General features: G+C 38.4%; 2 protein-coding genes across 2 annotated transcripts; both read right to left on the reverse strand.

Moving 5' to 3' along the window:
- Positions 1–1,280: 1,280 nt before the first annotated feature.
- On the reverse strand, positions 1,281–4,854 carry LOC122659319 (benzyl alcohol O-benzoyltransferase-like). The gene is made up of 2 exons (XM_043854448.1): positions 4,380–4,854; positions 1,281–2,243 (listed from the first exon to the last, which is right to left on the reverse strand). The coding sequence occupies exons 1-2, from the start codon at positions 4,824–4,826 to the stop codon at positions 1,284–1,286; spliced, it is 1,407 nt and encodes a 468-aa protein (XP_043710383.1). The 5' UTR covers positions 4,827–4,854; the 3' UTR covers positions 1,281–1,283.
- Positions 4,855–7,936: 3,082 nt separating this feature from the next.
- On the reverse strand, positions 7,937–8,566 carry LOC122648402. Its single transcript, XM_043841618.1, has one exon. It carries the CDS (start codon positions 8,564–8,566, stop codon positions 7,937–7,939), a length of 630 nt encoding a protein of 209 aa, XP_043697553.1.
- Between the last annotated feature and the right edge of the window lie 5,437 nt (positions 8,567–14,003).

The raw sequence follows: 14,003 nt of genomic DNA on the forward strand, positions 1-14,003 counted from the left end.
CTTAAAATTGATTAGGATTTCTCATAACTATCATATTAACCTTTCGATTCTTCATCTGTGGCTAATGCATTTAATTAGTACTTTTGTTTTTTTTTTTTTGTTGGGGGAAAGCGATATATGGTGGGGCAGCCAAGGGTGGTGTAGGAACAAATCCTGGGCTGTTGAGCTTTTATGTACCGTTCAGGAACCATAAAGGGCAGGATGGGATTGTAGTGCCGGTTAACTTGCCTGGGCCCGCGATGGAGAGGTTTGTGAGAGAGATTGAAAGCATGCTCAAAGAACGTCCATTGGATCGGTACGATAATAAGAAGGCGGCTTTTATAACATCCGCTATGTAAATCAATGTTTTATGCCTATTTCTGATCCATGATTTTGGGATCTTTGTTCATCTCAGTCATGAGTTTCTCACGTTATCCTAAATAAGAATTTTCTTTTGTTAAGTATCACCCTTTATGTGGAGTGTGGAGTGTGGAGGTATCTGCTTTAATCGAAATTTAATTTCTTAAAATTCCTCTTTTCTTCGTAAAATCTTTAAGCTCCGTTTGGTTGCCAATAAAGGGGACGAAGGTGATATTAAATCACTACAAAAGTGGAAGATTTTGTGATTAGAAAAACTAATTGGCTGTGAAATGACCAATTCCAAATTCTCAATTCTTAGAATTGATTAGGATTTCTCATAACCATCATATTAACCTTCCAATTTTTCATCTGTGGCTAATGCGTTTAATTAGTGCTTTTATTTTTATTTTGTTAGGGCTCCACCAAAAGATTGCAAGGTTGTGAAGAAAATAGGTTACGCAATCTTGATTCAGAGAGTTTTTCGTGTGTTTTGATAAATGGATTTCATCAGGGGTGGGGTTAGGAAAGGAACGAAGGAAAGGGCACACGGGGAGGGTGGAGTGAAGTGGTGGGGTTAGGTTGCAACGGGGATAGGGGTGGATGTAGTTGAGTTGGGTTGGGTTGGTTTGGGTTGCAGCAAGAAGTGGGAACTGGTGAGGTTGTAGGAGGAAGGAAGAGGCACGGTGATGTGGGTTCTTTTATTCTTTATATTTAAAAATAAAATAATTATTTATAGTGTAAAATGGGAAAAGAAAAAAAAAATTGAGTAACTATAAATTAATTAAAATTTAATTTAAGTATCTCAAATACAATATATGAACATCTGATACATATAATATAATTTGTCCAAACATTAAGTACCCTAGATGTCATTTCCTCAAGATAAAAAAAATACTATAAATTATTTGACACAATAAAAGGTGTCAATGAGAAAATCCCTTTGATTATAGAGCAGATCTAACGAGGCCAGACACAGTTGTCTTGGCATATGGGTCCAACAAAGGGCCTCCAATCATGTTAGCTAGCTCCTCTGCAAACCTCTCCATGGCTGGCTCTGACAAGAAAATAGGCACCACAATTGCACCCTCTTCAATATTGCTGTTCTTAAACGGTATATGCATACTCATAATACCTGGTATGGTCCCCACATCTGCCTTGGCAGGCCCACCATACACTGCTTTCCCCCACCCAAAATCAACGTTACACAGCCCAGCACGTGTCACATCTGGAACAACAAAGCTTCCTGCAACTTTATAGTGGGGTTGTCTCTTGATCACCATCAAGTCCGCTAGTGATCTCATATACTCATCTGTAGCATTTGATTTGACCTTCATCACCAACTCCAGTGCGTAGCTTAGCGGATTCCAACACAGCTTTCCGGCGGTCGATAGGCCGGCTGGGAGGACAAACGCATTGCCATAGAACCCGACTGGCAAAGGCGGACGGGTTTTCGAACGTCTATTAACATTAACAGGGAAAAGTAAACGGACTTCATCATCCGGGTCCAATTGGAGTGCAACCGTACGACATCGCCATAGACATGCAGTTACTAACTCATACGTAGAGCATGCTTGGAGATGTGAGGGTACGTGCTTGCGTAGGGCTGCTATCTCTGTTGGACCGAAGAAGAAGTTCCGGTGTACTGGTTGGTCTAGTGATTTGGGTTTCTTGCCATTTGTGTGAACCTTGTCCACGTCATCGAATTCGTGATGCACACATGTCACACGTGGTGGGTCACGAGCATTGAGGAGCTCTCTCTTCCATACAGGTTTCACCGATGGGGATTGTCTCCCGCAGGCTATCTCACCCACAGCCGTCAAGAATTGGGACAGGCCAAGTACGTCGCTCATAACGTGGTTCAAGCGGACGGCAACGATAAATCCACCACAAATCAAACGTGTAACCTGCAAAAATTTGATAGAAGTTGTAAGGACCATCAAATGTAGAGGATATAAATATGGCCCCCACCCCATCCAACGGTTGAAAACCACGACCATATATATATATATGACTGCGAATAAAAAATGGATCTTTTAATTTATTTGAAGTTTAAAATTTGGCTTCATCAATTATCACTGTTAAACTTACTGAACAAGTTTTAAATTTATATTTTGCCCTCTTGATAGAATCCGGATCCTGTTCGGGTACACGAACCTGTCTAAGGTTTCTCATAGATTCTTGATGTGGGATCCGACTCCTCTCCAAGGAATTTATCACCCAAGGAGTGCTCAAAGAGACATTCTGGGATGACTGGGTGTGTATCAGGATTCGTCTAGACACACATCCCAGAGTGCGCCTAGTCAACCCAACCGTTGAATGATCACTGGGCACTCCCTGGGCGATGGGGGTCGCTGCCGACTCACTGGAGAGGAGACCACCACCTTTATGTGACAAGTGTTTTTTACTTGACGAAAACTTCAGCAACAGTGAATTTCTTTTGGGGAAAGTTTTCATACACGATTGTGTAAGCCGTATATGTGAGAGGGTGAGAGTTTCAAAGCATTAATTAATGGAGGAGACACGATCGTGCATGCATACATGGCCATATATGAAAACTTCCCCCATTTCTTTTTTAACCTTTTCAATGAATATATAGACTTCAGATTATGTTAGACAAAAGGTAAGGTTCTTCTGTTTCACGGTATGCTTCTGATTTTTTTTTTAATTATTAATTTTGAGAAAAAGTTTTCATACACAGCGGTGTATCCATACAAGGTTGTATTTTTTTTTACAAAGAATTGGAAAAATCATAAACTCTCACCCATTAATTAATGTCTTGAAACTCCCACCCTCTCACATACACGCCTGTGTAATCGTATATGAAAACTGATTAACTGGCTAGGAAAGAGATCTTCAATCTCAAATCGAGAGAAGGATTATTTCATTGTATATTTCAAAATACACTTCCGACATCCATTCCCGCCCTCTTCCACTCCTCGGTGAATACCGGTGGAGGGAAACTCAATCCCGAAAAGCATAAAATTAAGAAAAACGTTTTCAAACACGGCAACAAAAGTCACCAAAAGTAATGCGAAAGCAAAGGACCTGTGACCTTTTGTTTCATGTCATAACTCAAGAACTTTTTGTCTTACGTTAGAACTCCGAACTGCTCTGAGCTCTTGGTTAAATCATTTCATTTAACTATTTTGTTTTTTTGTTTTTTTTTTTTCTGTTTTGGTAAAAGGTCGTCTTATTGAGTAACTGAATAATTACTGGCATAGGCTGCTTCAGCATTACAAAGAGACTGAAGCCACTGAGTGGATAAGGACCATTCAATCCTGCTAGAAGATGGAATGGCTTTTCTTGCCAAAGTATCAACTGTCTCACCTCTCTCGTTGATTCTTGATTTGTCAACTCAAGAGAATTATAGTTCTTGATGGTGATATAAAGGTAAAAATTCCTTTTTACACTTGGCTTAAAAAAACTCGTGAGAATAAGATAAAGCAATGAAAAAGTGTAATTGAGTTTTCCTTTATCCAAGATCAAGGGAAAATCCTTTGTTGGATCTTTGTCACCTTCAGTTTCTTATCTGGTCCAGTGTTCCAGTTCCTTTAAGGAAGGGATTGGAATGACCATTCTTTACCCTTACCCAAACATTCTGCCCCATTGGGATCCACCACCGCCTATTAGAGGAACCGGGGAATTGGGGCGGGCAGAAATTAACAATTTGGATCCTCTACTGTCGCGCTTCCCGGTAGGATCGTGCTGCTTAGATACGGTGCTGCACGCAATGTCCGCCTTACCCCTGCCCAAACGCCTTGCCTGAGTGGGGGCAAGGGTGGTATTTACACGCAACACCATGTCTAAGCAGCACATAGTTCGACAGTAGAGGATCTGGATCCAGGCAGAAAGCTGGAAGAGATCATTTTCTATCCTTCGACCAAGGTTGATTGGTGTCCAGGATACTGTGCAACAGTCAAGGGGTACATTCGAACATTCATGAATATGGGGCGGGCAGAGAAGTACAACCGTTGATGGTTGTACGGAAAACTTTCTCTAAGAAAAAAAAAAAAAAGTAGATTATAACTTCAAAATCTCACCTGAATCAATAATAAAGGGGAATCAGCAATCCCTTCTGAGCCAGGTACCTCATAAAGGAATTCATCCATGCAAGGGAATGGTGGGCAAATTGTATCACCAAATTGCTGGAGGCTTACATCCGCATCAGCCTCAATGAACAACACACCTTCTGCATTGCAATCCACAATAAGCTTCCGACCAGGCCCTTCCCTTAGCCTACCTGCAAATGGGTAGTAAAAAACCAATACTTTTCCAATTGCCTCTCTGATCACCTTCACAGCGTCTATTCCACACATCGCAGGATCAATATTCCGGTAAAATAGTATCACTGGAAATTGAAACCTATAACCACCTTGATCATCGATTTCGGAAAGGCACTTGTATTCGCGAGGAGTTGGCTTCGCCGGAGGAATCAGTTCGGGTTTACGTCGTCGTACGGAGAACATTAGAGAGGATTGCAAGGCCATGCCGGAAAATGGGAAAAAAAATCTGCCAAGAAATAGAATGCAAGAATGAAATTCTCTTAATTTAAGAGTAGTGGGTCTTTTATATGGTTTATTAGCTGAGAAAAGCATTTAAGAGAGAATGTTAAAGAGTAGAGATGCTGCACATGATCGATACTCATGAATGATACCAAATTGTACGGTGTGGATCAGATTTTTCCTTGGAGAAGCACCATCGACGTTCACTCATTTCAATCTCTTTGTAGATATATAGATGAGGGCTTTAATTCACAGTCACACTTCTTTCTGGAATGGCTAAAGCTAACCTATGGACACTTGACAGAGACAAGAGACAACCTGAGTACCACCGATTTAACAACGCTCACGTTTAGAATGTTGGAATATTTTATATCGTTTCTATTTTTTGGGTTCTTCTTGTTGTCACTATGTTTAGTGAAGTATAATGCTTCGTAGTATAAATGGATTAGTTTTTGTGACAGAAGACTTCACATACATCTGAATGGTCAAATTTTTGTCTAAAGTAACTACGAAACTACATTTGTTGAGCAGCTTCCACGTATTGAACTCTCAGCTCCGAACTACATTGCACTGCACTGCACTGCACTTTCAGGGAACTGGAGAGAATTTTTATTCCCATGTGAAAAAGGGAGCTCCTCAACATTAGGGATTCACCGAATTTGACGTTCTTGCACTGCGAGTATAATGAAGGGCCAGACAATAGTTTGAACCCAGTGAGGTGGTGGCTTTCCGGGATTGGGCTTCTCTACGATGCAAAGGTGCGATGCACATCTTGTAATGCGGCACCGCAGCTTGTCATGTGGACGAGTTCCCCTTTGGACAGCCTGGATTGAGCTGGAAATCTAGAACACAAAATCTAGAAATCCTCCAGTATATCTCACTTGTGCACCACACTTATGTGGCGAGTTGTGGTGTCATACCATAAGATGTGCGACACACCCTTACGTCGTAGAGGAACCCAATCCTGGCTTCCTAATCCTCCGCACGTGTTTCACAAAATAATTAATCTAGAATAATCAAAGTACCCTTGTTTATACCTAGAGAGAGTATGTACAAATTCTCCCCAAAAAAAATGATGGAAAGAAAACATGAAATTAGATTCTAAGAATCTCAAAACTTATTTATGAAGGAATGCTATTTGAGTGAATGATGTTCATGCAATCCTACAACCATATAATTATCATCCCAATAACACAACATAATTTTTAAGTGATAAAGGGAATGGGGGAATCAAATACATGATCTTCTTCTTTCTTCTTTTATTTTGGGTAGAGTAGCATGTAGGGTTTAGTATGGTGATGATCTTTATGATTACACGAAATCGATAATCTCTTTTGTTAAGTATCGATAACCCCAAAACGTAAATATCTTCCTCTTGGGATACAGAGAGAGGGGGAAAAAAAAAACAAGGAATTACTGCCTAGATTAGGGTTTAATGTTTACATATATCAAAATAATTTCTATTCAGTTGGTCTAATCGTGAAATTGGATTTGAGTCAGGTTACAGATCAAGGAAAGTGTTAGATACCCCAGTTAAACCGACTTTTCTATTTATTTAGTATTTTAATTAAATAATAAACATTATAAGATATAGTTCCACACATTCTAATTTATAACAATATTTCAAAAATAAAATACCAAGAAGGAAAGATAGCTAACTGCTTATTACCTAAGCACATACGCTATAAAGTAGAGTAGGACATAAAAAAATAACCTCAAAATATCAAAAGAATAAACAATATTATTAAATGAAGAAACACCTAAATAACTAATGTTTATTAGCATGCAGAAAACAACATGCATGAGAAAACTTAAACTATGATCACACTTTAATTACAGTCATGCCACTGGACTGATCAGGGATAATAATAATAATACATAATGATAAAGAAGGAAAAAAATCGAAGCACTATTAAAAGTCATATTATACATAGAAGAAAGTCAGATCCTAAATTACAGAAAAATCGGTTTCTACGTGTATATGCATAGTTACCAAATTACCCTTCTTAGGTGCACAAATCTTAAAATGCATAAAAAATGGCTAAATAAAATTTCCTAAAAATGTTCCTAAATTTCTCCTGTACCTTGTCTCTATAAATATTGGTCAGAATTAGATCCAAAACGCAATTGGCCAAGAAAAACAACAGTGACGGAGAAGGTGGGGAGGGTCTGGTTGGGGATGAAGTCCTCGCCGTGGAGGACCTGCATGGTGGTCCGAGCCCAACTCGAAATCTAGGATGCCTGGCCCAGACCAAGCCCAACCCAGACGAATTATATGGTCATGTGACGATTAAAATTAAAATATAGACTGTTTCGTGTGGGGGAGTGTGGCACCCGTAAGCATCAATGGGGACAAAAATTCTGTTTTTTATGGGGGTGGGATGGTCATTTCATCCTCTCTATGTTTGGCCCTACATGCCACGCTCCCTCAAAGTTTTTTCCCCCTTTTTTCATCATCAGTATTGGTGGTCCCTCCCTGTTGTATACTTAACATTCATCAAACTCCCTTGATTTATTTTGTGGAAAAAAGAATGTTAACCGATCGTGTGTGGATCCTGCGCTTAGATATAAGAGCGAGTGAAAAGATCGCTCAACCCTCAGCGAGATTGAAAATTCCATCCAAACCAATATCTTTGTTCTCACTCTCATTGGCCCCACGCAAATGCAGGGGCGATACGACCAGTTAGCGTTGTTTTACCCTTTATTTTATATATGTTGAATTTTTTTTTTTGACGCAATGTATTTTCCAACCTAGATTATACGCGAACATATCCTACAAAAATAAATTTTTTCATACACAAATTTGCTTAAATAATATCTACGGATTTTGGCAAAGAAAATTTTCGATTCAGTGGTGCAAATAAATTAAAAATGAACTTCGGATGAAATTAATCGTGAAGATTCATGTGATTTTGCTGGTCCAAAATAAGAAATATACGAAATTTTTTTTATTATTAAATAATAGAAATTCTTTTTTACATTGCCCAAGATAGATAAAACAACAAACACATTCTCCCATTTTTACAGTCTATAAGCTTCCAAATAGGGGAGCAAAAATCAAGAAGAAAAATCGAATCATGATCTGATCAGCCACATTACAAAGCCTCAATTGCAGCTGCTAGTGCAAAGAGTTCATCATCTCCACAATTATAATATTTAGAGCAACTTCCATCTCTGCAACCACACTTGTTCCACCACCTCTGCAACTCAACCTCTTTCCTTCTCTTCACCATCTCTGCAGCCATGCTTGTTGGAATTCTAACCTTCAACCCAACATGGAGTGCAGGTGGTGGTTTCGGCTTCAGACCTTCAATTACATCACGACTAGCTGATGAAACCGTACTGACCCATTTTTGAATCGCCAATTCAGGCGATTCCAACACTTCTTTCCAAGATATCACAGCCTTACCCAATACCTTAGATCCACCGATTTTCCCTATAATCGGTGAGTTGTTTCTCCATCTTAACTCGAACACCACGCTTTGTTGCTTGAGTTCTTCAAGGCAGTTCTTGTCGTCATTGGTAGCAGAGCACTCCAAGGAGATGGAATCGTTCCAGTAAGGGTGACTCGTGGTTGGGATCTCTCGACAATTAAGCCGAATCTTCTCGTTGTTGCTTGTGGATAGATAGCATCTAACAAAGAGGTTACCAGTTCTTATGAAATTTAGGTTTTTGGCTTCTATGATTCTCACTTCACAAGACAAAGAATTTCCAAGGTTAGCCATTGATTCAGAGCGAGATCAGAAAGAGAGAAATAGAGAGGAATTTCTTGCAATTCCCAAAGAAAGATTTGTTTACTAGAGGCTTGTTTGTGATCTGTGATCTGTGATCTGTGAAGAATGTGTTTGACGGGTGGTGTTGTATATATAGTAGAAGCCGCCTTTAATTTGTCTTTAAAGAAATGGAGTTAAAACAGAGAATGCTAACTGGTCGTGTGCAGCGTGCACACCAGCAGAGGGATCAATTGAGTGTATACAAGGGCATTTAATTGAATGGAATTTTCTAGTTCATTGAGGGTGGAGCGATAATTTCACATGATCTTGTGTCTAGGCATAAGAATAAGAATAAAGGATGAATCAGCTCGTGTAGAGAATCTAGGGATGGATCATGGGATGTTAAAAGATTTAGTTTAAAATTAAGTTTGAGAGCAAGAAAGGATAAGAGTGTACAAGCTAAGGTCTACGGTTGCTTAATATCTCTGGTGTTCTCATTAGAAACCTTAGAAACCAGAGAGAAAGAGGGATGAATCATGGATGTTGCATGGAGGCGAAAAATATCATGGAATTAATTCATAAATAAATGGAAAAGGGTAGCTGTAATATCTATCTATTTCCTTGAATATATCCTCAATCTGTTGATACTAAGATCATCTCTTTCTCTCATCAACCAAAAAAAAGAAAGAAAAATCTCTCTATCAATTTGTGGGGTTTATCAAATAATAAATACACTGGAAGACTACAAGTATGCTTGGTTAATGTTTTTTTTTTTCCTGGAATTTTTCCTAAATTTAGATACTAAGATTCTCTGTATCTACTTGTGGGATTTTCAAATAATAAAAACATCACATGACTCAAGTTGTTTTCTTATTTAATAATGGGAGTCATAGAGTTGTAGTCTTTGGCTAGTTGTTCAGGTCCTTGGTGTCTTTATATACTTAAACATCTGTCTTTATCACTAAAAAAAATACTCATGGGATTTTCAACTAATAAATACACCATAAATTTGTAAGATGTTTGTTTTTTAGACGAAAGATCTTATTTCATTGTGTAGCGTTTGCACTTGTGCAGGTCAATGGGATCGCACGTAGGAGAATCAACACAAATATATACAAATGTTTAATTTCATGGGGGGCAAGATGGTACTTTTGCATTCTCCCATGTTTGGAAGCATGAGCCATGTGATCAGGTAGTGTTCTTTTCCCTTGTTGGCCAACAGATCACTACTTAGTCACATGGCCCCTGTACTCGCGCGTGAGTACATAACATGAATGAAATTTTTTATTTCAAGGCAAGTGGATGATAATTTTACGATCTCATGTGTCTAGGTACAACGACCACACGACTTGACAGTGTTCTTTTGTCCATATATATATATAAAAGAACATATTCAATATATATTGAACCCATATTATATTAACATGTATTTCTACCAAAAATTTATATTAACATGTATAGACTTTATAGGGTCTGAAAATTATTACATGACTAGATCATGACATGGACAATATATCCACAAGTCCTCATTCTTAAATAGTTTCAAGTGAATTTGACTTTGAAATAATTTTAAAATACTATATTAACATGTATATCCTTTTTTTTATGGTAAAGATAACATGTATAGACTTCATACACCTAAAGATTAATTCTTAATGACTAGATAATGACATGGATAATATATCTACAAAATTTAGACCAAACAATTAATGCTACCTGACTAAGAGAAACAATTTCACCAAAAATTAAAAGAGAAAAAAAAAAAACTAAGAGAAACAATTGGTCAATTATATTTTTCCCTTTAGTTATATCTTCATGAATCATGCGTGGGGACCTAACTGGTATCCGAAGATGATCCCATTAAGAAAACAAAATACGTTATTTATTATAGGGAAAATTTCATGGACACCCCCTATAAGTAATCAATATTCATGGACAGATCATATTTAGTCAAAATATCACAGACTACCCTTATTTTATGATTATATTTCAACTTAGTCTACTGTGCAGTTAAGTCTATGTTAACTCTTTTATAATGACAAAATTACCCTTATAATATAATAAACTTCCTATAATGCCCTTAAGGAATAAAACCTCAAATTTCCCCCAAAAAAGAATTGGTTATTATGGCCTACATCTATCCATCACTGGCGGCATCCAACACTGGAAAGCTTCACCGGCGACTAGATTGGGTTTCGGCTCCATCATGTTCATGTCAAAAACAGATTCAGATCTTCTCGAGCTTCTCGGCCTCGAACTCGACATCATCCTCGAGGAGCTTCAGCCAAGAACCTGTAAATGAAAAAACTCATTCTCAAATCCTTCTTGCTGTTTATCGATCTCTCGATCTAGGGTTAGGATCTGTTTTTTTTTTCTACCAGATTTCTATGGAACCTTCGTCTGCAACCAAGGTTGTTTGCATTTGTTTCTTTTATCTTGATCTGTTATGAGTTTAGCTTATTCTCTCTTTCCTTTCTCAATGAGCAACATGCTAATTGTTTGACCGGAAATCATTTAATACCCACACCCATACGCTACAAACTGGGCAATTGAAAGAAAACTGGCTATGCAACCCTAATAAAATTTCTCTTTTTATTACAAGAGATTACTCTTTTCCTGTCCTCTTTTTTGTTCTTTTCTGAATTAATATAGAGAGACAAAAACAGAGGAACAAAGTAATATCAAAAGCTGGCTATGCAACCCTAATAAAATTTCTCCTACCGTATCCAACTGGGTTGAATTCCTCCAACCCCAGAATGAATTGCAGTCTTAATCATAACCCTTCCACCCATTCCACCACCACCAAATGATCTCGTCATTCTCTTTCTCCTCTTTTATTTGTAATTTTTTCTATCTCCTCTGTTGTACACAATCCTCTGTCCCTCTCAAATCTAAATCCGAACAATTTGTGTTGAGGTGGGGTTTCGTAACAGTCTCAACTTCCCTTCCCCACCATATCTACTAACTTAACTTGTATCTATATTCCTCTGCAAAAGTCTGAATAATAGATTGGATTAGAAAAATGGAAGGCATATGGGTTTGGGATGGAATCAAAGTGGCTGAGGAAGGCTGAGGAAGGCCGCTGGTAATGGTCGCGGGAGCCGGAGCAGGTGACGGTATGAATATGGAAGAAGATGAAATGACAGTTTTTTTATTTAAATAATTAAGGGATAAAATGGATATTTCACCTTTGGGTACTAAGTACTAACTGTGCTTAATGTCAAGGGGAAAGTTGCCATTCTGACCAAGTTTGACAAGTCCATGACATATTGAATACTTATAGGGGGTGTCCGTGAAATTTTCCCTTTATTACAATATAGTTCATAAATTTTTTTTTCTTATGTAAAGTGTATAGTTTTTATTGGAAAAAAATATACTTTCTTCACTCATACTTACTAAATATCTTTTGGGAGAGTGTTTCCTTTCTGAGAGCATAGCAGAAAACACCTATTGAGTGCCCTCATAAAAGAATCATTCCAGGGGTAGAAAAGACATTACAATTAAACGAAGGAAAGAGATAGGGGACCACTACCGTAGCCCGTAGGATATGTTCCTGGACAGAGAACATTTTCTCATATTTTTTACAAAACCTTTGTTTGTTTCAACAAAAAAATCTTTAGAAATTTATTTATAATTATAATTTTATGGGCAAGAGATCTCTATTTGATCGCATGGTCTCGACACAAGTGTCTGTGCCAATGGGTGAACACACCAAGGGGTAGAGGCATCATCTCACAGTACCCTATGAGAGGGCATAGGAAACATTAAGTCTACCTCTCTCCTCCCCCTTAAAACCCCCCCCTCCCACACTAGTCGAGCCACTAGCTCCAATAACACTAGCGGCATGCCCAATCTATGTCCATTTTTTTTCTTACTTTTTATGAAAGTTTATTTGAGCACGACCATAGTTAGTTAGTTAAAGTGGAAGAGAATTTTTTTTCATAAGCCTTTATAATATTAGATTAATTTATTTAAATCAAAATTTCAATCTTTTCTTAAAATAGTGTCATTTTTTCACTCAAACTACGTTTTTTTTTTTTTTTTTTTTTTTTTTTGCCATATCTTTGGGACCAATTCGAAAATCAACAAATAAGTCAAAACAAAAAACCATGATTGACTAAGATACACCAATTTTCTTTTGGGACCGCAGAAAGAGAACAAACATCGAAATTAAATTCAATGTTTTTTTAAAAAAAATTTTGATATAAAATATTTTTCTATCTTTTTGTTCTCATACTTTAGCAAAAGGGTACGTCTGTTTGTAACCACAAACAGAATTTGTAATCGGATTTTTCTACCCTCCATTTAATAATGTGACATTAGCATAGAATGGGTACTGATGTAATTTCCCAACATAGTGCAACCTCTCCCTCGATTCGGTAGCGGCATTCTAATCCAGTCCGGCAACTCCCACCGCAACCCTTCTCCCTCAGCTCCGGTTCCAGCTCCTCTTCTCCCCTCTCCACTCCATTCCCTTACCTCTCCTCCGAACCCCTGTAACTGAGAATGGACAACCTGAGATTAAGCTCTGCAATTTCAACCTGTTTTTGGTTGAATCGAGAAATCATCCGGATCACACCCGATTGCTCATGGCCATGACCTCTTTACGGTTCCCAATCCCTTTGCTTCCTTTTATCTCACAAAATCAACGCTTGACTCATGGCCATGTCATCTTTACGGTTGTATAATGGCATTGTAATGGTAATTTCTTTTATTTCCATTGCTTTATCACTCTTTTCCTTCTCTCTAGCACGATGGAATGAATAAGAATGCAAATCTCTCAGAAATAAGGCTGAGTCTCGAAGAGACGAGACTTGCCAACAAGGCACGTTCCTCGTCCGTAGCTTCTGGTCTTGGATTGAACTGAAAATCGGATCGCAATTTTTTGGAGGTTGTTTGCTCTTGAGAGAAAGAGAGAGAGAGGACAACCGATACATAGCTTTGATCCGGTGTAAAAATTCTCCGGTAGTAGCGGCATTTGTCTCTGATCCTCTCCTTCCCGTCTGAGCCACTAGCCCCTATTGTCGTCAAGGTTCTCCCCCTCTCCCTCTTCCCTGTAACTCCCACCTTCCCCAAACAATAGAGAAGGTAATTTCGTGTCTCATTCATGCCTTTCAATGCCATCAAATTCCCCTGAATGGCTGCTTAAACGGTTCGAGTGTTTTGACGGCGTGTTCCACACCATTGCAGGATGATCTTGAACTATTTAGAGCGGCGGTGAGTCCAAAGATTATTAAGAATTAACATTGTGGAGACTGAGCAGTAACACCGTTTCATCCGAACAGAAACGTTCTCCAGGCAATCAGAACGGAATGTGGAGTCTGGGTTGAAAACGTATCCCGACTCTGTTCGATAAAGCCGAAGGGGAGAAGAGAGGGAAAGGGAGAGGGAGAAGGAGAAATTACGGAAAACGCCCTTATCTTAAATGATTAGTAAAGAACATGAGATG

This window comes from Telopea speciosissima, chromosome 1 (assembly GCF_018873765.1).
Source record: "Telopea speciosissima isolate NSW1024214 ecotype Mountain lineage chromosome 1, Tspe_v1, whole genome shotgun sequence".
Classification (NCBI taxonomy): Eukaryota; Viridiplantae; Streptophyta; class Magnoliopsida; order Proteales; family Proteaceae; genus Telopea; species Telopea speciosissima.